The sequence below is a fragment of the Lepus europaeus genome, chromosome 4 (assembly GCF_033115175.1).
Source record: "Lepus europaeus isolate LE1 chromosome 4, mLepTim1.pri, whole genome shotgun sequence".
Classification (NCBI taxonomy): domain Eukaryota; kingdom Metazoa; phylum Chordata; class Mammalia; order Lagomorpha; family Leporidae; genus Lepus; species Lepus europaeus.
In genome coordinates, this window is record NC_084830.1 from 144,950,597 (window position 1) to 144,978,514 (window position 27,918).

At 45.7% G+C, this 27,918-nt stretch overlaps 1 protein-coding gene and 1 non-coding gene across 16 annotated transcripts in view; one reads left to right on the forward strand and one right to left on the reverse strand.

Moving 5' to 3' along the window:
• CDKL3 (cyclin dependent kinase like 3) overlaps positions 1–27,918 on the forward strand; it is a 113,188-nt gene that overhangs the window by 7,108 nt on the left and 78,162 nt on the right. For 14 of the 15 annotated variants that reach the window (XM_062189144.1, XM_062189141.1, XM_062189147.1 and 11 more), the window contains exons 4-5: positions 7,211–7,389; positions 24,305–24,417. In XM_062189144.1, the coding sequence (XP_062045128.1) occupies positions 7,211–7,389; positions 24,305–24,417 (292 nt within the window). Of the gene's footprint in view, positions 1–7,210; positions 7,390–13,120; positions 13,147–24,304; positions 24,418–27,918 lie in introns of those variants that run through there. The other variant, XM_062189156.1, reaches the window with a different exon arrangement.
• LOC133758970 (small nucleolar RNA SNORA40) lies at positions 15,742–15,869 on the reverse strand. The gene has a single exon (XR_009865865.1). It is a non-coding gene; the product is annotated as a small nucleolar RNA SNORA40 (small nucleolar RNA).

Here is a 27,918-nt window from a genome sequence, read left to right on the forward strand (position 1 = left end):
CTCCTATCCACTGGTTCACTCCCCAGATCCCACAACAGCTGGGACCTAACTGGGCCCTAAGGCAGGAACTGAGAATATCATACAGGTCTCCCATGTAGGTAGCTGGAACCCAATTATTTAAGCCATTACTGACTCCCAGGGTTTGCAGTAGCAGGAAGGACTTGGGCCATCTTCTACTGCTTTCCCAGGCATAGCAGAGAGCTGGATTGGAAGTGGAGCAGCCAGGTCTTGAACTGGCACCCATATGGGATGCCGGCGCTTAAGGCCAGGGTGTTAACCTGCTGCGCCACAGCACCGGCCCTGACATAGAGATTTTTTTTTTTTTTTTTTTTGGACAGGCAGAGTTAGTGAGAGAGACAGGGAGAGAGTTATAGACAGTGAGAAAGGTCTTCCTTCCGTTGGTTCACTCCCCTAATTGCCGCCACGGTTGGCGCTGTGCTGATCTGAAGCCAGGAACTGGGTGCTTCTTCCTGGTCTCCCATGCGGGTGCAGGAACCCAAACACTTGGGACATCCTCCGCTGCCCTACCAGGCCACAGCAGAGTGCTGTTCTAGAAGAGGAGCAACCGGGACTAGTACCCAGCGCCCCAGCCCGGACTAGAACCCGGGTGCCGGCGCTGCAGGTGGAGGATTAGCCAATTGAGCCATGGTGCCAGCTGACATTGAGATTAAAAAATCCCATTTTCACCAGCATCAATATATACTCAGTACATGGAGGAAATTTGACCAAATATATGCAAAACCTGTATGCTGAAAACTACCAGACATTAATCAGAAACATTAACAAATGGAAAGAGATTTTTTTAAATACTGGTCACAGTTTGATGACTGAAGACCAAGAAAGATGCTGTCAAAATATAGATTTTAAAAATTTGGAATTAAGAGAGTGCTTGGTTTCCAAGGATAATGAAACTGGTTTAAGTCATGGTGTGAATTACTAAAAACAGTAATAATGTCAGAATGTCACGTGACTGGATCTCTCTCTCCCAGTTTAGCGCACTGAGAAGGTCACTGGATGTGTGCTGGGGAGAAGGTGTGAAGTGGTTTCTTAATGTCATTTGTATATCTATTTGTGCTCCCATTGTGTCTCAGATCTTGCCACAGTTCCTGCATATAGTACTCATTTAATAGAAACTGTAGAAGAAAAAAATATAGTTTGACAGATGATAGCTTTAGGGGAGTCTGTTATTATTTTGCAGTTTATTAAAGGAGACTGTGATGGAATAAGAGCCAGTCCCAAAGATGTATGATCGTAAACTGTAAAAACCAGCAAAGATCCCAGTTTTCTTGAGACATTTCCATTCATGCTATGGTACTTTACAGATGATGAGTATATGGTTCTTTCATTCAGTACAAATACCTTCTTTGTTCTTGGCACTGTACTGGACACTGGACATATTGCTTGAACAAGACAGACACTGTATCTTCCCTTCATGGAGTTTACATACAGTCTAGTGGGAGTTCAAACAAGTAAGCAGGCATTTAACAGTACAGCCTGACAAATATTACCCAACAGGAGTTGCAGAATGATGCGATCATAGAGAGGGAACACCTGATACAAATGTCTAAGCTGAGAGCTGAGGAATAGTTGGCCAGGCAGTTGAGACAACTTCAGCAAATGCGCAGGGATGAGACAGTTCCTGGTGAACTGGGAAACCCGTATTCTATTAGCTTGGGAGGAGAGGCTGATAAAGTCAGCAGGTGCCACATCTTACGAAACCGTTTAAGGAGTTTCGAATTTATCCTGTGGGATGGGGAATCCCTGAAGAATGTTAAGCAAAGAAGTGACATGATCACACAAACCTTTTTAAAGTAGGCCTGAGACTTCATTGTGGAGAGTGGATTGGAGGGCCCCAAAGTGAATGCAGAGAGATCAGTTGATAGACTAACGTAGTAGTTTTGGTGGGAAAGCTGAGGGAACCTGAACTAGGAGGAGAAGTAGGTGAGTGAAGGTGGAGTGTGGGGGAGGGGCAGATGACTTGGTTTCTGGCTTGAGCTATGGGATCAGGTTTGGCTCCACTTACTGAAATCACACATTGTTGAGAGCCAGTATGTTTTGGGGAGAAGATGATTTATTTAGTTTTGGATGTGCTAAATTGTAGGGGCCTCTGGTCATCCTCATGAGATTTCTTGTGGGCTTATATTCCTTATGGAATCCAGGAGAGTGAGATCTTGGTTAGAGACAGAAATCTGAAAATCATAAACAGTGTGATAGATACTAAAGCTATTGAGAATAGGTGAATAATATATTAAAACCAACTGAAAATAAATTTAAAGCTATAAATGTAAGACTTGAAACTGTAAAACACCTAGAAAAAACATAAGAGGAAAGTTGTGACACTGGGTTGGACAATGATTTTTTTTTTTTAAAGATTTATTTTGTTTATTTGAAAGAGTTACAGAGAGAGGTAGAGGCAGAGAGAGAGGTCGTTCATCCGCTAGTTCACCCCTCAGATGGCCACAATGGCCGGAGCTGTGCCAATCCGAAGCCAGGAGCCAGGAGCTTCCTCCAGGTCTCTCACGTGAATGCAGGGGCTCAAGGACCTGGGCCATCTTCCACTGCTTTCCCAGGCCATAGCAGAGAGCTGGATCGGAAGAGGAGCAGCCGAGACTAGGACCGGCGCCCACATGGGATGCCAGCGCTTCAGGCCAGGGCTTTAACCCGCTGTACCACAGCGCCAGCCCCTGGACAATGATTTTTTTGATATGAACCCCAAGCACAGGCAACAAAACACAGTCAAATGGCATTGCATCAAACTAAAAAGCTTCTGCAAATCCAAGAAAATAGTTGAGTGGATGGAAAACCTACAGAATAGAAGAAAACACTTGGAAACCACACATCTGACAAAGAGTTAATATTCAAAATGTATTCAAGAACTCACACAACTCAGTAGTAAGAAAAAGAACTCTAAAGATGGGTAAAGAATTTAAGTAGATATTTCTCAGAAGGCATACAAATGGCCAACAGGTAGATGAAGAAGTGCTCAAAACCACTAATCAGAAAAGTGCAAATTAAAACAACATCGAGGACTGGCATTGTGGCATAGTAGGTTAAACCTCCGACTGTGGTGCCGGCGTCCCATGTGGGCACTAGTTGGAGTCCCAGCTTCTCCACTTCCAATATATCTCTCTGCTGATGGCCTGGGAAAGCAGGAGAAGATGGCCTAAGTGCATGGGCCCCTGCATCCTCATGGGAGACCCAGAAGAAGCTCCTGGTTCCTGGCTTTGGATCGGTGTAGCTCAGGCCATTGCAGCTATTTGGAGAGTGAACCAACGAATGGAATCTCTCACTCTACCCTCTTCCCTCTGTCCTCTTCCCTCTCCCCTCTCCCTTCCACACCTGCCTCTGCTTCTGCCTCTCTATAACTCTGCCTTTCAAATAAATAAAAAAATCTTTTTTTTTTTTTTTTTTTGACAGGCAGAGTTAGACAGTGAGAGAGAGAGAGAGAAAGGTCTTCCTTTTTCCATTGGTTCACCCTCCAAGTGGCCGCTACACCAATTTGAAGCCAGGAGCCAGGTGCTTCCTCCTGGTCTCCCATGTGGGTACAGGGCCCAAGCACCTGGGCCATCCTCCACTGCATTCCTGGGCCACAGCAGAGAGCTGGACTGGAAGAAGAACAACTGGGACAGAATCCGGCACCTCAACCAGGGCTAGAACCCAGGGTGCCGGCGCCGCAGGCAGAAGATTAGCCTAGTGAGCCGTGGCACCGGCCATAAATAAATCCTTTTAAAAAATAATGATAGTTACTAGGAGTGAGGATGGTCAGGGAGATTTTGGTCAAAAGAAAAAAATTTCAGTTAGGAATAAGTTCAAGAGATCTGTTGGACAAAATGGTTCATAACAATAATTGTATTCCTTTATTATTATTATTATTTTTGACAGGCAGAGTTAGACAGTGAGAGAGTCAGAGAGAAAGGTCTTCCTTCTGTTGGTTCACTCCCCTAATGGCCGCCATGGCTGGCGCTGTGTGCTGATCCAACGCCAGGAACCAGGTGTTTCCTCCTGGTCTCCCATGCGGGTACAGGGACCCAAGCACTTGGGCCATCCTCCACTGTCCTCCCGGGCCACAGCAGAGAGCTGGACTGGAAGAGGAGCAACCGGGACTAGTACCCAGCTCCCCAAGTGGGACTAGAACCCGGGGTGCTGGCGTCGCAGGAGGAGGATTAGCCAAATGAGCCATGGCACTGGCCGTATTCTTTTATTTTTAAGGATTTATTTATTTGAAATACCGTGTTACAGGGAAAGGAGAGATAAGCAGAGAGACGGAGAGATCTTCTGCCTGTTGGTTCACTCCCAGAATGACTGGCCAGGGCTGAGCCAGGCTGAAGCCATGAGCCTGGAACTCCCATTTGGGCCTCACACGTGCCAGGGGCTCAAACACTTGGGCTGTCTTCTAGTGCTTTCCCAAGTGCATTAGCAGGGAGCTGGAGCACAAGTGGAGCAGCTGGGACTGGAACCAATACTCCTGTGTGTTGCCAGCATCGCAGGTAGCAGCTTAATCTGCTGGACCACCACGATGCCAGCCCCTATTATATTCTTGAGAATCACTGAGAGAGTAGATTTTAAGTATTCTTACCACAAAAAATTACAATATGTGAGTCATTGCATTTGTTAGTTTGTTTGATTTAGCTATCTCATCATGTGTATTATTTCAAAAGAACATGTGCAAGATAAATATATAAGATTTCTGTTAATATAAATGTTAAAAGACAGATGAGATTGAGATAGAACCAGGAGGTGGTATGAAACCCAAGAGAGTGTGTTGTCTCCACAGCAAAGTGATAAAAGTGGTCCAAAAATAAAGGGTATATGAGATTTATTTGAAATTTATAACTCTGCCTTTCAACTTTCACTGGGAAACTTGATAAATGAGAAGAGAGGAAAGCCTCAGACCAGAACCCTTATTTAGAAGACATGGAGGGGCCGGTGCTGTGGCGTAGCAGGTAAAGCTGCCGCCTGCAATGCCGGCATCCCATATGGGCACCAGTTTGAGAACCGGATGCTCTACTTCCAATCCAGCTCTCCGCTATGGCTTGAGAAAGCAGTAGAAGATGGCCCAAGTACATGGGCTCCCACCTGTGTGGGAGACCCAGCAGAGGCTCCTGGCTCCTGGCTTCAAATCGGCACAGCTCCGACCATTGCAGCCATCTGGAGAGTGAACCATCAGATTGAGGCTCCCCCCTCCCCCCCTTCTGTCTCTCTGTAGCTCTGCCTTTCAAATAAATGAATCCTTAAAACAAAAGAAGAGAGACATGGAGTAAGAAATTGCCAGGGAGATAACAAGAGATTGGAAAAATGCCTAGAAAACAGGCATGAAGGAGTAGTGGGCAAATTTTTTTTCCCAGATGTTTATTTTCATCTACTTGAAAGGCAGAGACACAGAAAGAGAGAGAGAGGTCTTCCATATATTGGTTCACAAACCAGGAGTCCAGAACTTCATCCAGGTGTCCCACATGGGCAGCTGGAGCCCATTTACTGTGCCATCATCTACTGCCTGCTCCCAGGATCATTAACAGGAAACTGGGGGAGCTGGCGCTGTGGCATAGCAGGTAAAGCCACCACCTGCAGTGCCAGCATCCCATATGTACCAGTTCGAGTCCTGGCTGCTCCACTTCCGATCCAGCTCTCTGCTGTGGCCTGGGAAAGCCGCAGAAGATGGCCCAAGTCCTTGGGCCCCTGCACCCGTGTGGGAAGACCTGGAAGAAGCTCCTGGCTTCTGGCTTCGGATTGGCGCAGCTCCAGCTGTTGCAGCCATCTGGGGAGTGAACCATTGGATGGAAGACCTCTCTCTCTCTCTCTCTGCCTCTCCTCTCTCTCTGTATAACTCTGACTTTCAAATAAATAAATAAATCTTTAAAAAAACAAAACAAAACAAAACAGGAAACTGAATCAGAAGTAAACTAGGGGCCTGCAATGTGGCAAAGAAGGCTAAGCCTCTGTCTTCAGTGCTGGCATCCCATATGGGTGCTGGTTCAAGTCCTGGCTGCTCTACTTCCGATCCAGCTCCTTGCTAATGTGCCTGCTGTCCACAGTGGAAGATGGCCCAAGTGCCTGGGCCCCTGCGCCCAAATGTGGCACCCGGAAGAAGCTGCTGTTTCCTGGCTTCAGATTGGCCCTGACCCAGCCATTGCAGCCATTTGAGAAGTGATGGAAGAGAAGTGGATGGAAGACCTCTCTCTGCCTCTGCCTCTCTGTAACTCTGCCTTTCAAATAAATGAAAAATAAATGATAATAATAAGAAGTAGAATAGCCAGGACTCAAACTGGCACTACCATATGGGATATGAATGTATCAAGGGGTAGCTTAACCTGCTGTACCACAGCACCCACCTCTGTTGGCAAGTTTTTTTTTTTTTTTTTTAAGATTTTATTTATTTGAAAGTCAGAGTTACACAGTGAGAGGAGAGGCAGAGAGAGAGAGAGGTCTTTCATCCAATGGTTCACTCCCTAATTGGCCACAACAGCTGGAGCTGCGCTGATCTGAAGCCAGGAGCCAGGAGCTTCTTCCAGGTCTCCCATGTGGGTGCAGGGGCCCAAGCACTTGGGCCATCTTCTACTGCTCTCCCAGGCCATAGCAGCGAGCTGGATCGGAAGAGGAGCAGCCAGGACTAGAACCAGTGCCCATATGGGATGCTGGCACTTCAGGCCAGAACATTAACCCACTGCACCATAGCACCAGCCCCAGGCAAGTTTTTACACTAACAGATCAAGTAAGATGTGGATCCAGAGGTGTTTGTTGGATATAGCAACAATGTTGATGACTTTCCAGAGAAATTTAATGTGGTGTGGGAATGGAAGGCAGACTACATTATCTTGAATGAAAAGGTGGTCCCCAGGTGAAGAGAATGAATACAGGTAATGTGTTCCAGAGGTTTAACTGAAGGACATGAGAGAAGGGGCAGTAACTGGAATAGGACTTGATGTGAAAGGAAAGTTCTTTGTCTTTAGATTCTTTTGATTTGTCTTATAGGAATGCGATTTACCCTTGTAGTATTATTTCTGTCTTCTTGGCTTCATTGCATTTTGAAATCATAGATGATGCAGAAATTGAAAATTGTAACTATGTTTTCATTTTTAGTTAACCCTTTACATATGGTAAAGAAAGAGCTTTATAGTCTTAATTAGCTAAGTTTTTGCTGTGTAAGTTTTCAGAGATTTTCTAGGTAATGAAACCTCATTTTAATGTATTTCATCTTCTGTTTGCTTTTTAGATCATTCATCGAGATATAAAACCTGAGAATATTTTAGTGTCCCAGTCAGGAATTACTAAGCTCTGTGATTTTGGTTTTGCACGAACTCTAGCAGCTCCCGGGGACGTTTATACAGACTACGTGGCCACGCGCTGGTACAGAGCTCCAGAATTAGTACTAAAAGATACTTCCTACGGAAAGTATGTATATTTGGGGATCCTGCCTGGCCTTTCATAGGCAACTCCTTTTTCCCTTTGTGTGTCTGCTACCCGCACTTTCTGCCCTCTGCATCTAGCGTAGGGCTAGGAAGAGGACTCTTTTAGGGTAACTTAACCGAAAGACCCTTTAGCATCTGCGTCCCTGGCTGCTGCTGCTGCGGCTGATTGTCCTCCGGGTTCAGAGGCCATGGTTAGGAGACCTTTGCAGATGTCCCTTAAGGGTGTCTGTGCTTGCTTTACCCTGGGCCACAGCCTTGGCAGAGTTGCTTCCTCTGCTTATCTTTAGCCTTTATGTTCTGCAAACATTTTTGAATCATCCATCACTGTGCCAGTGTGGGAAAGGAACTACCAAATTGCCTGTTTCCCTGAATGATGGTACCTTCTTGGCAAATAATAACGTTCCAGTTGTACTGTTCTAGGTGCCTCAAGAAAGTATTATAGACACAATGTAATGTGAACTAGCAATCTAAAATACAAGTAATCGTTACTGAAGAACATAAGGGACAAGGGCATATAATTTAATACCTTTAATTTAATGCCTTATGAAAATAAGAGCTATGAAATCTTTTTATAATAATATCTAGTGTTAATGAGTACTTAGTTTCTGTCACAAACTGTTAGAAATTCTTTACGTGCATTAAACCGTTGTTGTGAATTCTTTATATGCACTGAACCATTTTATCTCCACCACATCCATACGATGATGAAGATGCTGGTGTTCTCCTGTTTTTAAAAGAGAGCGCTAGGTCACAGAGGTGAACTAATTGGCTAAAGGCAGAACTAGGATTCTTTCCTTATTTTAAAGATTTATTTATTTTTTGAAAGAGTTACAGAAAGTGAGGGACAGAGAAATATCTTCCATCTGCTGGTTTACTTACCAGATGGCTGCAACAACTGGTGCTGGGCCAGGCTGATGCCAGGAGCTTCTGGTCTCCCCCGTGGGTGGCAAGGGCCCACACACTCGGGCCATCTTCCACTGTCTTTCCCAGGCCATTAGCAGGGAGCTTGATCAGAAGTGGAGCAGCCAGGACTGGAGCCGGTGCCCATTTGGGAGGTAGACATCACAGGCAGTGGCTGTGCTCATTACAGCACAACGCTGGGCCCCCAGAATCCTTTCTAATCCAAGTGGTGTAAGTCACAATCTGTGCTCCACACTGTACCCACCACTGAGGACATGTGCAGCTCTGTGCCACAGTCACTTGGTCTGTGAAGTAGAAATAATAATAGGACTCACTGTGTGCAGTTGTGCTGAGGATTAAATGATTTGATGCATGAAAAGGAATAAAATTTAGTACATGCTCCATAATGTTAGTTATTCTTCAGACTCTCTGAAACTATTTTCTTCTTGAAATTTTTTTTTGCCTCTGGGTGTAATGTCACCTTCATAAGATCTATGTTTCAGTTTTTTTGTTTGGTTGGTTTTTTTTTGTTTGTTTGTTTTTTGACAGGCAGAGTGGATAGTGAGAGAGAGAGACAGAGAGAAAGGTCTTCCTTTTTGCCGTTGGTTCACCCTCCAATGGCCGCTGCGGCCGGCTCATCGCGCTGATCCGAAGCCAGGAGCCAGGTGCTTCTCCTGGTCTCCCATGCGGGTGCGGGGCCCAAGCACTTGGGCCATCCTCCACTGCCTTCCTGGGCCATAGCAGAGAGCTGGCCTGGAAGAGGGGCAACCAGGATAGAATCCGGCGCCCCAACCGGGACTAGAACCCGGTGTGCTGGAACCACAAGGCGGAGGATTAGCCTAGTGAGCCGCGGCACTGGCCAATCTATGTTTCAGTTTCAGTCTCTTTTCATGATGTAACTTAAATTCCTTTTCTTAGATACTCCTTACCCCTATCCCTTGCCTCCAAATCATATTCTCTCTAAACCCTGTAGTATGTTATCTGTAAATTTATTCCAGTTGATAACATGATCTGCTTCTTTCTTTGGTTTCCTTATTTTAATTCCTGCTGAAAGAAATTCCTTGAGGAAAGGCATAGTCTCTTATGGTGGACATAGCCAAACATGATACCTTGCACATGTAAGTGGTGTTCAGTGAGATTTTATTATTACTATTTTTTTTAGATTTATTTATTGACTTGAAAGTCAGTGTTACATAGATAGAGAAGGAGAAGCGGAGAGAGAGAGAGGCCCCTATTTTATGGGTTTTGAATTTTAGCCATTCTGACAGAGGTGAGTTGATATCTCATTGTAATTTTGGTTTGCATTTTCCTTAAGGCTAATGATGTTGAACATTTTTTCATATATTTTATTAAGATTTATTTATTGGGGCCGGCGCCGCGGCTCACTAGGCTAATCCTCCGCCTTGCGGCGCCGGCACACCAGGTTCTAGTCCCGGTCGGGGCACCAATCCTGTCCCGGTTGCCCCTCTTCCAGGCCAGCTCTCTGCTGTGGCGAGGGAGTGCAGTGGAGGATGGCCCAAGTCCTTGGGCCCTGCACCCCATGGGAGACCAGGAGAAGCACCTGGCTCCTGCCATCGGATCAGCGCGGTGCGTCGGCCGCAGCGCGCTACCGCGGCGGCCATTGGAGGGTGAACCAACGGCAAAAGGAAGACCTTTCTCTCTGTCTCTCTCTCACTGTCCACTCTGCCTGTCAAAAAAATAAAAAAAAAAAAAAAAAAAAAAAAGATTTATTTATTGGGGCCGGCACTGTGGTGCAGCAGGTTAACGCCCTGGCCTGAAGCTCTGGCATCCCATGTGGGCTCTGGTTCATGTCCCGGCTGCTCCTCTTCCGATCCAGCTCTCTGCTATGACCTGGGAGAGCAGTGGAGGATGGCTCAGGTCCTTGGGCCCCTGCACCCACATGGAGGACCTGGAGGAAGCTCCTGGCTCCTGGCTTCGGATCGGTGCAGCTCTGGCCATTGTAGCCATCTGGGGAGTGAACCAGCGGATGGAAGACTTTTCTCTGTCTCTCCTTCTCTCTCTGTGTAACTCTTTCAAATAAATAAATAAATCTTTTAAAAAAAAGATCTACCTATCTTTTTTTTTGAAGATTGATTTATTCATCTGAAAGTCAGAGTTACACATACGAGTACATATGGGACGCTGGGCTTTAACTGCTATGCCACAGCACCAGGCCCCAGCGAGACTTTATATGATTTATTGTATTTATTTGAAAGACAGAGTTACAAAGAAAAAGACATCTTCCATCTGCTGGTTTATTCCCCAAAAGGCTGCACTGGCCAGGGCCAGGCCAGGCCAAAACCAAGATTCTGGAACATCCAGGTCTCTCATGTGGGTGGCAGGGGCCCAAGTACTTGGGCCATCTTCCACTGCCATTAGGGAGTCTATTTTAATAGCCTTTGTAGTGTAAAACAAAACAGTTATAGAAAAATCTCACCCTGTAACTCCACTACTGGACCATTTGGGGAGAATACAAAAAAAAATTTAAAGTAGGGTTTTGTGGGGCCAGCATTGTGGTACAGCAGGTTAAGCTGCCACTTGTGATGTTGGCGTCTTATATGAGTGGCATTTTAAGTTCCAGCTATTCCACTTCCATTCCAACTCCCTACTAATGCATATGGGAAAGCAATGCAAGATGGCTCCAGTAGCCCTGCCACCCACATAGACCCCAGTACGGTTCTTGCTCCTGGCTTCTGCTTAGCCCACTTGTGGCCGTTGTGGCTCTTTGGGAAATGAACTAGTGGGTGGAAGATGTCTCTCTTGTGCTCGCTGTGGCTTTCTCTCTGTAACTCTGCCTTTCAAATAAATAAATCTTTTTTAAAAATTATAATTTTGCTAGCTACCCTTGAAAATTCTCTGTGTGCCCTCTTCTGATTATATCATACTTCTTTCTCCCAGTATTAACCTTGTTATTGATTTATTGTAATCAGTTCCTTAAATTTCTTCTTAGTTTTATCATGCAAATATGCATCCATTTAGCCTTTTTTTAAATTTTTATTTTTTTTTTTATTTTTATTTGAAAGAGTTACACAGAGAGAGGAGAGGCAGAGAGAGAGAGAGAGGTCTTCCATCCGATGGTTCACTCCCAAATTGGCTGCAACGGCCAGAACTGTGCCCATCCAAAGCCAGGAGCCAGGAGCTTCTTCTTGGTCTCTCACATGGGTGCAGGGGCCCAAGGACCTGGGCCATCTTCAACTGCTTTCCCAGGCCATAGCAGAGAGCTGGATCGGAAGTGGAGCAGCCAGCCCTCCAACCGGCGCCTATGTGGGATGCTGACACTTCAGGCCAGGGCATTAACCTGCTGCACCACAGCACCAGCAGCGCCAGCTCCCTCCATTTAGCCTTTTTAAAATTACAGCTTTTCGGCCTGGCGCTGTGGCGCAGTGGGTTAAAGCCCTGGCCTGAAGCGCCGACATCCCATATGAGCACCGGTTCTAGTCCCGGGTGCTCCTCTTCCGATCCAGCTCTCTGCTATGGCCTGGGAAAGCAGTAGAAGAAGGCCCAAGTCCTTGGGCCCCTGCACCCGTGTGTGAGACTGAGAAGAAGCTCCTGGCTCCCAGCTTCGGATCAGCGCAGCTCTGGCTGTTGAGGCCACCTGGGGAGTAAACCATCGGATGGAAGATCACTCTCTCTCTGTGTAACTCTGACTCTCAAATAAATAAATAAATCTTTAAAAAAATAAAATTACAACTCTTTTGATATGATTCACGCAGTACTTATTTATTTGGAAGGCGGAGTGACAAAGAGAGACAGAGAGATCTTTTTTTTTTTTTTTTTTTTTTTGACAGGCAGAGAGAGAGACAGAGAGAAAGTTCTTCCTTCCGTTGGTTCACACCCCAGATGGCCGCTATGGCCGGCGCACTGCACCGATCCGAAGCTAAGAGCCAGGTACCTCCTCCTGGTCTCCCATGCGGGTGCAGGACCCAAGCACTTGGGCCATCCTCCACTGCACTCCCAGGCCACAGCAGAGAGCTGGACTAGAAGAGGAGCAACTGGGACAGAATCCGGCGCCCAAACCGGGACTAGAACCTGGGGTACCGGTGCTGCAGGCACCGGCCCAGAGAGATCTTCTATTTACAGTTCACTCCCTGAATATGGTCACAATAGCTTGGATTGGGCTGGACTGAAGCCAGGATCCAGTATTTCTTTCCAGTTCCCATCCCATGTAGGTGGCAGGAACTCAAATACTTGAGCCATCATCTGCTGCTTCCCAAGCACATTAGCATGGAACTGGTTGGAAGTAGAGTGTCTGGTATTTGAACCAGCACCCCATTATGGGATACAGACATTGTAATTGGCTGCTTAACCCCCTGTGTCACAACCCTGGCCCCCAGGACATTTTCTTTAGTGAATTTCTCAAAATCTGGATTTTGGGAGCCAACACAGTGGCATAGTTAGGTAAAACTGCTGCCTGCAGTACTGGCATCCCATATGGGTGCCAGTTCTAGTCTTGGCTGCCCCACCTCACTAATGATCCAGCTCTTTGCTATGGCCTGGGAAATCAGGGGAGGATGGCCCGATTGCTTGGGCCTCTGTACCTGTGTAGGAGATCTCGAAGAAGCTCCTGGTTCTTGGCTTTGGATTTGCCCAGCTCCAGTCATTGCAGACAATTGGGGATTGAACCAGCCGATGGAAGACTTCTCTCTCTGACTCTTCCTCTGCCTCTCTGTAACTCTGCCTTTCAAATAAATAAATAAGTCTTTTTCAAAAATCTGGATTTTGTTGATTGCATACTTACAGGAGAGTTCAGCGCTTTTCTCTGTCCTTTATATTTCTTGCAGATTGACAACTGGATCCAGAGGCTGGATTAATCTCAATAATCAATCTGTTTGGCAAGACTGTAGGTGTTACTAGCTTCTTTCATCAGGATACACATAATGTCAAAATTTTTTGTATATATTAGCAGTTATTTGCAAAAGGTGGCATTTTAACTTTTATCATCTCATTTTAAGTTATTACTTAGCACTTATTTGAAAGGCAGAGCATGAGAGACAGAGAGGTTGATCTTCCATATGCTAGTTCACTCCCCAAATGGCTGCAGTGGCCAGAACTGGTCCAGGCTAAATTAATTAGCAAGAGAAAACAATGTTCCCTCTTGCTTCTCATCCCCACCCCCACCACTGCATAGAGTAGTGGGTGAAGGGTAAAAAAGCTATCACCTCTTCCAGTCCTGTTTGCCCCGCTTCTGATCCAGCTCCCTGCTAATGTGCCTGGGAAAGCAACAGAAGATGGCTTGGACCCCTGTCACTCACTTGGGAGACCTGAATGAAGCCCCTGGCTCCTGGCTTCTGCCTGACCTAACCCTCAGCCCCTCCGCCATTTGGGAAGATCTGTTTTTCCCTCTCTGTAACTCTGCCTTTGAAATAAATAAATAAATCTTAAGAACAATTATTTATTTAAGTTTTACATGACATGAGAGCCTTCAGAAATAAGGACCCAAAGACCTAGGAAAAGCTGTTTCTCAGCTCTGTGTGATGTAAGCAGTGGATGGCTGTGGAGGACCAGATTGGACACAAAGGGTTTGCTCCAATGGTCATCACCTACGCCGAGGCAAGGCCGCCGAAGCCCCCAAGGCCTGTTTCTTCTGATTCTTCTTTGTGTACATTCCTCCCCCTCACCCAAGGGAGGACTTTTCTGGAATGAGAGTCCCATTATCTGTTTTCAGGGGAAGTAGGTCAAGGAGTGATCTTTCTAAGGTTTATGGTTTGCTTTGGGAGAGAGGACTTCTGTTTTCTTTGACTTGCCTTAGGGCGAAAGGAGGCCAGGAGAGGACTTGAACCCCTGTAGTTCACAGTGCGCAGCATAGCAAACCAAGGCACCGTGCTCTGGGGTATCATGTTTTTAGCCTTGACATATTATTATTATTACTTGAAGTTCAGTTTTTAAAAATTTTTTTCCCAATTGGAGCTTTATTAAGGTGGCTCTTTAAAGGTGGTCCATTTTACATGATCCTGAATATGCTATTGGCCGGCACCATGGCTCACTAGGCTAATCCTCCTCCTGTGGCACCGGCACCCCCGGTTCTAGTCCCAGTCAGGTCGCCGGATTCTGTCCCAGTTGCCCCTCTTCCAGGCCAGCTCTCTGCTATGGCCCGGGAGTGCAGTGGAAGATGGGCCAAGTCCTTGGGCCCTGCACCCCATGGGAGACCAGGAGGAAGCACCTGGCTCTTGGCTTCGGATCAGTGCAGCACGCTGGCCATAGCAGCCGCTTGGGGGTGAACAACGGAAAAAGGAAGACCTTTCTCTCTGTCTCTCTCTTTCTCTCTCACTGTCTAACTCTGCCTGTCAAAAAAATAAATAAAATAAAAATAAAAATAGAAAAAAAGAAAGTTTTCTTACCTTAAAAAAAAAATCCTAGTACCCTTCAGCTATCATACCCTGTCCTCTCTCTCCAAACTAAGCAACCACTGGTCTACTGTCTATCTTTCTAGGTTTCCGCGTTCTGGAAACTGTGATGCGAATGAAATCTTTCATATGAAATAAATAGTCTTTCATGGTTGAATTTTTTTTACAAGCTAGTGTAAAGTTTATTTTTATATTGTATAATGTAAGGCAAAGTTGTTTAAAGTTAATGAATTTTTATTTCAGGAAGTCCCCATGTTGCAATTCCTCCCGCTGTCCATCAAAGTCATCTAGTTAGCTCTTTTAAATCTTCAAGCCCTTTTGAACAAACTGATGCTTAATTCGCTGTTGTCTAATCAGCCCAGAATTTCTGGTCTCTGTTAATCCTCACTTGAATAACATAATGATAACTTCGAAATTCCACCTAGAATCTTTAGAATGTAATTTCTTCAAGCAGTTTACTCTTGGGTAGATGTACTTCCCTGATTCTTGACATGCACACATGTGGATTACTTCATGTTTTTTCCTAAGCCATCACTCAAAAAATGAAACTATCTGGGATATCGCAATACATTAAGATACACCTTCAACTTCAGACATGCTCTCAAGATAAAATCCTTAAAAAAAAAAAAAAAAGCCAACTTGACTTCCCATCTCAACATGAAAATTGGAATACTAAGATCTTCAATCCTAAAACCAACCCTATGGTTACAGATATTCCACCCATCACTTTTTTATTTTTTTAAAGATTTATTTATTAATTTGAAAGAGGTACACAGAGAAGGAGAGGCAGAGAGAGAAAGAGAGGTCTTCCATCCACTGGTTCACTCCCCAATTAGCCAATTGCTGGAGCTGTGCCAGTCTGAAGCCAGGAGCCAGGAGCTTCCTCTGGGCCTCCCAAGCGGGTACAAGGGCCCGAGGACTTGGGCCATCCTCCACTGCTTTCCCAGGCCATAGCAAAGAGCTGGATGGAAAGTGGAGCAGCTGGGACTTGAGCCGGCGCCCATATGGCATGCCGGCACTGCAGGGGGAGGCTTTACCTGCTACGCCACAGCACCAGCCCCCCACCTATCACTTTTAATCATGTTAGGCATCCTATTCCTGGTTGTATGTATCAAAACTCATACTGACTAATGAGTTCTGGGTTGCAAAAGAGGATTTATTTTTTGCACTGTATGTCACAGTCTTTGTCAACAAGTTAGACAAAAACATCGCAAGTACAGGGTTGACTTTTTAAAGATTTACTTACTTTATTTTGAAAGACAGGGTTACAGAGAGAGAGAGAGAGAGAGAGAGGTCTTCCATATGCTCATTCACTCCCCAAATGGCTGTAATGGCTGGAGCTGAGCCTATCTGAAGCCAGGAGCCAGGATCTTCTTCTGGATCTCCCACATGCGTGCAGGGGCTCAAGGGCCTTGGGCCATCCTCCACTGCTTTCCCAGGCCATCATCAGAGAGCTGGATCAGAAGATTAGCAGCAGGGACTCAAACTGGGACTCATATGGGATGCCAGCATTGCAGGCAGCAGCTTTACCCGCTATGTCACGGCGCCGGCCCTGACTTCTTTCATTTAAGAATAACAATGTTTTCAAGATTCATCTAAGTTGTAGCATGTTTTAGTATTTTGCTTTTTAGGAGCAAATAATATTTGGTTGTATGGATATAACATATTTTGTTTATCCCTTTATTAACTGATAAACTTTTAGCTGTCTTTGGCTATTATGAGTAATTTTCTATAAATATTTATACATTAATTTTTTGTGTGGACATCCATTTTCATTTCTTTTAGGTGTATACCAAGAAGTGAAATTGCTGGATGATAATAGTACCTATATGTTTAATGCTTGAAGAATTGCCTGTTTTCTAAGTCACTTGCACCATCTTTTTAAAAAAAGATTATTTATATGAAAGACAAAGTTACAGAGAGAGACAGAGAGACATCTTCCATCCTCTGGTTCTCTCTTCAACTGGCCACAATGGCTGGGTTGTACCAAGCTGAAGCTAGGCCTGGATTGGCATCCGTGGGTCCCACCTGGGTGGCAAGGGTCAATGCACTTGGGCCATCTTCTTCTGTGTTCCCAAGTACATTAACAAGGAGCTGGATTGGAAGTGGAGCTGCTGGGACTTGAATCTACACCCATATGGGATGGCAGCATTGCAGACTATACCACAACACTGGCCCCAACCATCTTATATTTCTTTTCGTTTTTTTAAGATTTATTTATTTATTTGAAAGGCAGAGTTACAGAGAGACAGAGGCAGAGAGAGAGAGAACTTCCATCTGCTGGTTCATTTCCCAAATGGCTGCAACAACCTGGGCTGGGCTGATCTGAAGTCAGGAGCCAGGAGCTTCTTCTGGGTCTCTCACGTGGGTGCAGGGGCCCAAGGACTTGACCATCTTCTCCTGCTTTCCTAGGCCTTAGCAGGAGCCGGATCGGAAGTGGAGCAGCCGGGACTCGAACCGGCACCCAAATGGGATGGCGGCACTGCAGGCGGTGGGTTTAACCACTGCTCCACAGTGCCAGCCCCTACCATCTTATATTTCTAGCAGAGCATGAGGGCTGTAATTTCTTCTCATCTTTGCCAGTTTTATGCTGAGAGTTTTATGCTAGCCATTCTAATGTGAGTGAGGTATCATGTGGATTTGATTTGTATTTCCCTGATGAGCATCATCTTCTTTGCTGGCCTTTTATGTGTAGGAGAAATGCCTTTTCTAATCTGTGCATTTTTAATTGGATTGTCTTTTTATTATTGAGTTTAAGAATTCCTTAGACATTATAGATACAAATCCTCTATTAGATATATGTATGATTTGCAAATATTTTCATCCATTCATGTATTGTCTTCACTTTGTTGATGGTATCTTTTGATGTTCAGAAGTTTTTAAATTTGATAAAGTCTAATTTATGTTTTTCTTTTTTTTCTGTGTTTTTGGTGTCATGTCTAAGAACCATTTGCCAAATCCAGGGTCATGATGATTTACCCTTAAGTTTTCTTATAAGAGTTGTGTAATTTTAACTCTTACGTTTAAATCTTTGATCCATTTTTGTATATGACGTAAGGTAAGTGTCCAAGGTCACTCTTTTAAAAGTGTGCAGCTGTCGCAGCATGATTTGTTAGAGATCGTTCTTTCCCTTTTGAAAGGTCTTGGCACCATTGTTGAAGATCATTTGATGATAGCTACAATGGGCTTATTTTTGGACGTTCAGTTTTGTTCCATTAATCTGTTTGTCCTCATGCCTGGCTGCTGTGTCTTAATTAGCATTACATTATCCTGAGTTTTTTTTTTTTAATATTTATTTATTTGAAATACAGAGTTACAGAGAGGCAGAGGCAGAGAGAGTGGGAGGTCCTCCATCTGCTGGCTCACTGTCCAGATGGCCAAAATGGCCAGAGCTGAAGCCAGGAACCAGGAGCTTCCTCCTGGTATCCCACACGGGTGCAGGGGCCGAAGAGCCATCCTCCACTGCTTTCCCAGGCCACAGCAGAGAGCAGGATCAGAAGTGGAGCAGCCAGGACTCGAGCCGGTGCCCATATGGGATGCTGCACTGCAGGTAGCGGCTCTGCCCACTACGCCACAGCGCTGGGCCCTTGTCCTAAATTTAAAATCAGAAAGTGAGAATTTTCCAACCTACTTTGTTCTTTTACAAGATTATTTTGGCTATTCTGGCCTGTAATTCCATTTGGATTTTAGGATAAGCTTGTTAATTTTTGTAAAAAAGACTGCTAGGATTGTGTTCAGATGGCATTGAATTGGTGGATCACTTTGAAGAGTATTGCCTTCTTTTCTTTTTTTTATTTTTGACAGGCAGAGTGGATAGTGAGAGAGAGACAGAGAGAAAGGTCTTCCTTTGCCGTTGGTTCACCCTCCAATGGCCGCTGCACATCTTTTCTGATGTGGATATCTTTTTTTTTTTTTTTCCTGTCTAGTTGCCCCGGCCAGAACCTCCAGTACAATATTGGGTATAAGTGGTGGGTGAGCACTTGGCTGAGCAGCCAGCACACCACTTCAGACAGATGCGTCCCGAATGGAAGCACTTGGCTTTGCTGCCTGACTTCTGCTTACTTAAGGCAGCACTGCTGCTCTGCCTTGGCAGGAAGCTGAAACCATGCGCCAGAGGCGAGTGTCAGACCCAGATACTCCAGAGTACAGGGCATGGGCGTCTTAACTGCCAGGCAAACGCTCACTCCTTAATTTACTTCTTTAATGCTTCACTTTAGTTCTGTGAACATATTTATGATAGCTGTTCTTCTGCTAAATTTAACATCTGATTACTCATTCTTTGTATTTTTCAACTCCAGATTTTGGGCTGCCTGATTTTCTTCTTCTTCTTCTTTTTTTTTTTTTTTTTTTTTGACAGAGTTAGACAGTGAGAGAGAGACAGAGAGAAAGGTCTTCCTTCTGTTGATTCACCCGCCAAATGGCTGCTGTGGCTGGCACGCTGCACTGATCCAAAGCCAGGAGCCAGGTGCTTCTCCTGGTCTCCCATGGGGTGCAGGGCCCAAGCACTTGGGCCATCCTCCACTGCACTCCCTGGCCACAGCAGAGAGCTGGCCTGGAAGAAGAACAGCCGGGACAGAATCCAGCACCCCAACCGGGGCTAGAACCTGGGGTGCCAGCACCGAAGGTGGAGGATTAGCCAAGTGAGCCGCGGCGCCGGCCCTGATTTTCTTCCGTTGTGTGGGTCATAGTTCATATATTTCTTTACATGTCTTATAAATTTTTGTTTGAAACTGAAATTTTCAGACAATTTTTTTGTGGCAGCTGAACTCAGAGTGTGGACCATACCCCCTCTAGACCTTGTTTTGTGTGTTTTTTTTTTTAATCCAAAAAAAAGTTGTAATACACTATACATTTCAAACCAAGCTGCAATTACTCTTTTTTTTTTATTTTTTTTATTTTTTTGACAGGCAGAGTGGACAGTGAGAGAGAGACAGAGAGAAAGGTCTTCCTTTTGCCGTTGGTTCACCCTCCAATGGCCGCCGCGGTAGCGCGCTGCGGCCGGCGCACCGCGCTGATCCGATGGCAGGAGCCAGGTGTTTATCCTGGTCTCCCATGGGGTGCAGGGCCCAAGGACTTGGGCCATCCTCCACTGCACTCCCTGGCCACAGCAGAGAGCTGGCCTGGAAGAGGGGCAACCGGGACAGGATCGGTGCCCCAACCGGGACTAGAACCCGGTGTGCCGGCGCCGCAAGGCGTAGGATTAGCCTAGTGAGCCGCGGCGCCGGCTCTTTTTTTTTTTTTTTTTTTTTAAGTTTATTTATTTACTTGAGAGGTAGAGTGACAAGGGTAGGGAGTTGGGTGGGCAAAAGAGATTTTTCATCCACTGGTTCACTCCCCAAATGGCCACAATAGGCAGGGCTGGGCCAAGCTGAAGCCAGGAGCTCCATTCAGGTCTCCCACGTGGGTGGCAGGGATCCAAGTACCAGGGCCGTCATCTGCTGTCTTTCTAGGCACATTAGTGGGAGGAAGCTTGATCAGAAACACAGCAGCTGGGGCTCAAACCAGCCATCTGATAAGAGATGCCAGCACTGCAAGCAAGCCATGGCTGCACCTGCTGACGCCACAACGCCAGTCCCTGCCGTTACTCTCTTGAAATACCAAAAAAGGGTCCTAGTTTTCCAATGATTACATTGTCGACTCCACAATAGCATTGACAATATCATTTCTACTTTTCTTCAGGGCTCAGACTGCGTTTGCTGTGGATACATTTACTTGTGGCTGATTCTGTGTCTTCAGTTTCCACACTTTCATCAGCCTCTTCCTCTTTTCTCTTGTACAGTTTGAATGCTTGTGCTTTCTGGAATGTTTGAGGCATTTGACCTTGAACTTTGAATTTCTCAGCACCTGCTCCTTGGGCTTCTTGAAATAAATCCTCATCTTGGCTTTTCCAAAACCTCTGTAGTAGGTGTCTAAAGCTGAGCTCTTGTGGACATACAGTTTTTGTTGACAAAGAGTGTATTAGATTTCTACATAGTGATTGTAGTTTCCAATGAAGACCTAGTTTGGGCATTGCCTTCTGTGTCTTTTCAGCCTGTCTCTGTTTCACTGTACTGACTGTTTCTTCAGCGAACAACTTGCTACTGCCAGCTGGGTTTGTTGTATGCTTGCTTGTGTGGAATCTTGTTCCTTGAGCTCTAATACTAATTCATGACTGTCAGATTCTGTTCCAGTCGCTTCTCAGCCATTTGGCTAAGATCAAGGATAGATTCTTTTTGAGACCCTAGGTTTCCAGCCTAGGGCTGTGGCAACTCTGCACTAGAAGGCCTGGTGTCAGTGGTTTCACTGGGCATTTTGTGCAGGGAATGCAGAACCAAGATGGTAGAAAGAGAGCAAGCCAAAGTGCTGATTGTGGTTTTCAAAAAACAATTTTCTTTTTTTTTGGACAGGCAGAGTGGATAGTGAGAGAGAGACAGAGAGAAAGGTCTTCCTTTTGCCGTTGGTTCACCCTCCAATGGCCGCCGCGGTAGCGTGCTGCGGCCGGCGCACCGCGCTGATCCGATGGCAGGAGCCAGGTGCTTATCCTGGTCTCCCATGCGGGTGCAGGGCCCAAGGACTTGGGCCATCCTCCACTGCACTCCCTGGCCATAGCAGAGAGCTGGCCTGGAAGAGGGGCAACCGGGACAGGATCGGTGCCCCGACCGGGACTAGAACCTGGTGTGCCGGCGCCGCAAGGCGGAGGATTAGCCTAGTGAGCCACGGCGCCGGCTTCATAAAACAATTTTCGAGGCCGGCGCTGTGGCGCAGCTGATTAACACCCTGGCCTGCAGCGCCAGCATCCCATATGGGTGCCAGTTCGAGTCCCAGCTGCTCCACTTCTGATCCAGCTCTCTGCTAAAGACTGAGAAAGCAGTAGAAGATAGTCCAAGTCCTTGGGCCCCTGCACCCACATGGGAGACCCAGAAGAAGCTCCTGGCTCCTTGCTTCGGATCAGCACAGCTCTGGCCATTGCGGCCATCTGGGGAGTGAACCAGTGGATGGAAGATCTCTCTCTCTGTCTCTACCTCTCTCTGTAACTCTTTCAAATAAATAAAATAAATCTTTTTTTTTTTTTTAAGAAAGAGAAAGAGAAAGGAAGGAAGGAAGAAAGGAAGGAAGGAAGGAAGGAAGAAAAGAAGGTTGTACATTAACAAGAAGCTGGATCTGAAGCAGAGGCAGGACTAGATCCCAGGCACTCCAAAGGAATGCTGGTGTCCCACAGTGCTTACCCCTCAGAATCTGTTAATTTGCTTATGTCCACTTGTTTGGTATCTGCTCATATCTTTTGCCTATTTTAAAAATTGGATCCTTTTTTTAAATTTATTTTTTAGAGTTAGACAGTGAGAGAGAGAGACAGAGAGAAAGGTCTTCCTTTTTCCATTGGTTCACCCCCCAAGTGGCTGCTACGGCTGGAGCATTGCGGCCAGCATGCTGTGCTGATCCGAAGCCAGGAGCCAGGTGCTTCCTCCTGGTCTCCCATGCGGGTGCAGGGCTCAAGGACCTGGGCCATCCTCCACTGCCTTCCCGGGCCACAGCATAGAGCTGGACTGGAAGAGGAGCAACCGGACAGAATCTGGCACCCCGACTGAGACTAGAACCTGGTGTGCCGGTGCCGCAGGCGGAGGATTAGCCTTGTGAGCTGCAGCGCCAGCCCCTTTTTTTGTTTTAATATTTATTTATTTATTTGAAAGGTAGAGATAGAGAGAGATTTTCCATCTGCTTGTTCACAACAAATGGCCATAATGGCTGTCTCTGGGCCAGGCTGAAACCAGGAGTCAGAAGCTTCCTCCAGGTCTTCTATGTGTATGGCAGGAACCCAAGCACTTGGGTCATCTTGTGCTTTTTTTCCAGGCTCATTATCAGGGAGCTAGATTGGAAGTGGAGCAGCTGGGTCTTGAACCGGCACCCATATGGGATGCCATGTCAGAGGTAGAGGCTTAACCTGCTATGCCACAATGCTGACACTGATTTTAGTTTTTAAATTTGAGATTTTAGGGGCCGGCACCGTGGCGAAGCGGATTAACGCCCTGCCCTGCAGTGCCAGCATCCCATATGGGCACTGGTTCTAGTCCCAGCTGCTCCACTTCCGATCCAGCTTTCTGCTATGGCCTGGGAAAGCAGTGCAAGATGGCCCAAGTGCTTGGGCCCCTGCACCAGCGTGGGAGACCCAGAGGAAGCTCCTGGCTCCTGGCTTCGGATCGGCGCAACTCTGGCAGTTGTGGCCAATTGGGGAGTAAACCAGCGGATGCAAGACCTCTCTCTCGCTCTCTCTCAACCTTTCTACCTCTCTACCTCTCCTCTCTCTGAGTAATTCTGACTTTCAAATAAATAAATAAATCTTTACAAAAAAGTGAGATTTTTAGGCCGGCGCCATGGCTTAACAGGCTAATCCTCCGCCTTGCAGCGCTGGCACACCGGGTTCTAGTCCCGGTTGGGGCGCCGGATTCTATCCCGGTTGCCCCTCTTCCAGGCCAGCTCTCTGCTATGGCCCGGGAAGGCAGTGGAGGATGGCCCAAGTCCTTGGGCCCTGCACCCGCATGGGAGACCAGGAGAAGCACCTGGCTCCTGGCTTCGGATCAGCGAGATGCGCCGGCCGCAGTGGCTATTGGAGGGTGAACCAACGGCAAAAAGGAAGACCTTTCTCTCTGTCTCTCTCTCTCTCTCTCTCACTATCCACTCTGCCTGTCAAAAATAAATAAATAAATAAAAATTTTTTAAAAAGTGAGATTTTTAGTATTCGAGTAGTCTAATTGATAAGTCATATGTTTTAATATTCTTATATAAGTGTTTTTATCCAGACTGCCACATGGTTTCTCATGCAGTCTTTTTTTTTTAAAAGATTGATATATTTGTGGTGCAGCAGGTTAACATCCTGGCCTGAAGTGTCAGCATCCCATGTGGGTGTCGCTTTGAGACCTGGCTGCTCCACTTCCGATCTAGCTCTCTGCTGTGGCCTCGGAAAGCAGTGGAAGATAGCTTGAGTCCTTGGGCCCCTGCACCCACGTGGGAGACCCGGAGGAAGCTCCTGGCTCCTGGCTTTGGATCAGCACAGTTCTGACCATTGTGGCCAGCTATGGCGTGAGCCATCGGAAGATTCACTTTCTCTCTTTCTCTCTCTGCCTCTCCTCTTTCTGTGTAGCTCTGACTTTCAAATAAATACATCAGTCTTTTAAAAAAAAGATTGATGTACTTAATTTGAAAGAGTTACACAGAGAGGGAGAGGCAGAGAGAGAGAGATCTTCCATCCGCTGGTTCATTCCCCACATGGTCACAGTGGCAGCGCTGGGCCACACTAAAGCCAACAGTGAGGAACTTCATTTGGGTCTCCCACATGAATGGCAGGAGCCCCAACACATGCTTTTCCCAGGTCATTAGCAGGGAGCTGAATTGAAGTGGAGCAGCTGGGACATTTACTCATGCCATATGGGATGCCTGTGTTGCAGGCAGGCGTTTTACCCACTGTTCCACAGTGCTGCCCCCCACCTCCCATGCAACTTAAATGCAAGTTATTTAATGTTACTAGTAGAAGAGAATATTTACTGTGCATCCTGAAGTTGACCTAAGATTCTACAGTGAAACTTTATGATAATGATACCACTTTATCCTTGGTGTTTTTATGAAAAAGAAAATTTAGATTAGTTCCTTCTGCATGAAAGAGTAATTTATTCTGTGTTTCAGACCTGTGGATATCTGGGCTTTGGGCTGTATGATTATTGAGATGGCCACTGGAAATCCCTTTCTTCCCAGCAGCTCTGATTTGGATTTACTCCATAAAATCGTTTCAAAAGTGGGTAGGTATTACTGCAACACACTGTTAGCCTCTAAAATAAATATCACCAGGTCAGTTCTGTTGTGTTTTCAAATTCCACTTTTCTGTGTAAGACCAGGGAAGTGTGTTTTGATAGAGGGCAGCAGATGGATGCCTTGGGCTGATAGGAAGAAAGAAAATTCTCTGTTTTTGCAAATATTTTCTTTGCCAAGATGGAAATAGCTAAACCATATGTTGATGTTGATGCTAAGAAAATTAGTACAATAGGAATATACTTCAGTTAATCCAGAAGTTATGTGAAAATTTTGACTTCTGCAACATTTGCACCTCTAAACAAAGACTTTTAAGTAATAATAGAGGTGAATGAGATGCTTTTTTAAAGCACTTGGAGATAGGCTATCAGTTATTTACCATAAACTGCCCCACTTTTTAAAACAAAACCACAGTTGATAACCAAATACTGAAATAACTTATTCAAGGATATATTTGATGGGCTGGCATTGCGGTGCAGTGTGGTAAGCTGCCACTTGACATGCAGGTATCTCATATCAGGCCGCCTGTTCAAGTACCAGCTGCTGGCTTCCAGTCCAGGTTCTGGCTCTGCACATGGGAGGCAACGGGTCGTGGCCCAAGTGTTTGGCCTCTACCACTCATGTGGGAGATCAGGGTGGAGTTCCTAGCCCCTGGCTTTATCCTGGTTCAGACCAGGCTGTTGCAGGCATTTGGAGAGTGAACTGGTGGGTGGAGGGTCTCTACCCCCTCCTCCATCACTCTGTCATTCAAATAAAGAAATTAATCTTTTTAAAAATAATATATTTAATGAGTGTTTAATTTTTTTTTAATATACATCTGAGTGTTTAATTTTATAATCTGCTTTGACTACCAAACATTCTGATGGTTAGCCTTGCACGTGGTAGGCATTTCAGTGGCCTCTCTTTCTAATATTTCTGAATGAGGAGCTTGAGGAGCCTTGCATGTGTCTAGGAAGCTTTATATAATATTGTAATTACAAGATCATGAGGCAGGTATTGTGAACAATTATAAAAATAATGAAATCTTAATACTGATTTAATATGCAGTTCAGAGGGGCCAGCGCTGTAGTGTAGCATCCCATGTGGGCTCTGGTTCAACTGCTGGCTGCTCCACTTCTGAATTAGCTCCCTGCTAATGCACCTTCTAAAGCAGTGGAAGATGGCCCAAGCCCTTGGACTCCTGCATCCAAGTGGAAGACCCAGAAGAAGCTCCTGGCTCCTGGCTTCGGTCTGACTTAGCTCTGGCCGTTTGGCCATTTGGAGGGTAAACTAGTGGATGGAAGATCTGTCTGTCTCTCCATCTCTGTAACTCTGCCTTTCAAATAAAATAATAAATAAATCTTAAAAAAATTAAAGAAAGGAAAAAGATGTAGTTCAGAACTTTCAGACCTCACACTTGGAGTAGGCCTGTGGCACAGAGAATAAACTGCTGCGTGGACGCCCGTGTCCCATTGTCACAGTGCCTGGTTCAAGTCCTGGCTATTCTGTTTCCTTCCAGTTTCCTGCTCATGTGTACCTTGAGAGGCAGTGATGAGAGCTTAAGTGAGAAATCCAGATATGGTTCTGGCCTCCTGGCTTTGGGCTGGCCCAGGCCTGGCCTTTGGGGGCGTATGGAAAGTGAACCAGCAAATGGGAGATATTTTCTCTTTCTCTCTCTCTCCCCGCCCCCCTCCCTCCCTCCCCTCTTTATCTCTCTCTCTCTCTGCCTTTAAAATAAAATGAAAAATCAAAAAAATTTTAAAGACATCCCCATCTTTTTGTGTGTTTATACCTCTGGCTGTGATTGATGTTAGAGATGATGGGGTTAGTCCTGGCGTTTTACAGGTGAAGAAACTGAGGCACAAAAACTGAAGGGATTGAGTCAGCTTCACAGAACTAGTCACAACGAAATTAGTGCTATAACCTGGTTATATTTTAGCATTTATTTATTTGAAAGAGCAAGAGAGAGAGAGATTCTGTTCGCTGGTTCACTCCCCAAATGCCTGCTGTAGTCTGGGATGGGCTAGGCCAAAGCCAGATGTCTGGAACTCCATTGAGATCTTCCACGTGGTGGCAGGGGCCCAAACGCTTGGGCCAATCTGCTTCTTTCCCATGCATGTTAACAGGAAGCTGGATTGAAAGTAGAGTAGCCAGAACTCAACAAACACTCACTGTAGGATGCCAGTGTTGCAAATGGTGACTGAACTCGCTGTGCTACAACACTGGCCCCTGAAACATGTTCTTTCCACACCAGTGTGTAGTTCTTTCCATTTCACTACTGGTGTCTAGCCTTGTATCTTTGTAATATTTTTTTCTTTTTCAAAAATGATTTATTTTATTATTTGAAAGGCAAAGTGACAGGGAATGGGGGAGGGAGAGAGAGAGAATGAGATCTTCCATTCTCTCATTCACTTCCAAATGGCTGTGCTGATCAGGGGTGAGCCACACTGAATCCAGGAGCCAGGAACTCCCGGATCTCCCATGTGTGTGGCAGGCATCCAAGTACTTGGACCATCTTCTGCTGCTTTTCCAGGTGCATTAGCAGACAACTGGATTAGAAACAGAGCATTTGGGACTCAAACTGGGGCTCTGATATGAGACGCTAGCATTACAGTGAGTGACTTAACTCACTGAGCCACAATGCTGGTCCCAAGTAATATTTTTAATTCTAAATAATTATGATATTTTAGCTATTTTGAGTAAGGCTTCACCCTGATGAACACTTGATGGTTACACCATTTAAATATCAGTCAGGAGATGTGTAGAAGTTTAAATGTGCATTTCCTGATAGCATCACATATTATGTCTTATATTTGGAAAAAGAAAGTGAGCCTGGTAGTTTTCCATATTCTACTGCCAATGTGCTATCAAAAAATTACTGGGGCAAACCTCAATTGTTTTGTGATATATTCATATAGTTATGTTCAACTTTTAAAAATTAAAACATACAATTGTTCTTCCTTGTCTCCATTTTTAGTAATTTTTCATTTTTTTAAGTGAATTGAGAGGCAGAGAGAGAGAATGAATGAGTGAACTCCCATCTGTTGGTTCACTTCCCAGATGCCTGCAAAAGCAAAGGGCGGGAGCAGAGTCAGGGGCCAGAAATGCAACCCAGGTCTCCCAAGTGGGTGGTGGGAATCCAGCTCCTTGAGTCAGCCTTGCTTCTCTCAGGGTCTGCCTTGGCAGGAAGCTAGAGTCAGGTGCCGAGGGCGAGCGTTGAACCCAGGCATTCTGATGCAGCATGCGGGCAGACTTATTTGTTAGGCTGAAGATCCGCTCCCAGTTTTCTTTTTTTTTTTTTTTAATTATTTGAGAGGCAGAGGGCAAAGACAGAAAGGGCTCCAGTCCATTGATTCACTTCCCAAATGCCCACAAGGGTCCCTGACTGGAAGCCAGGAACTCAATCCAGGTCTTCTAGGAGGGTGGAGGTGGCAGAGCTAATTGCTTGAGCCATCACCAAGACCTCCCAGGGTCTGCTTCAGCAGGCAGCTGGAATGAGGAGCTGGGGGTGG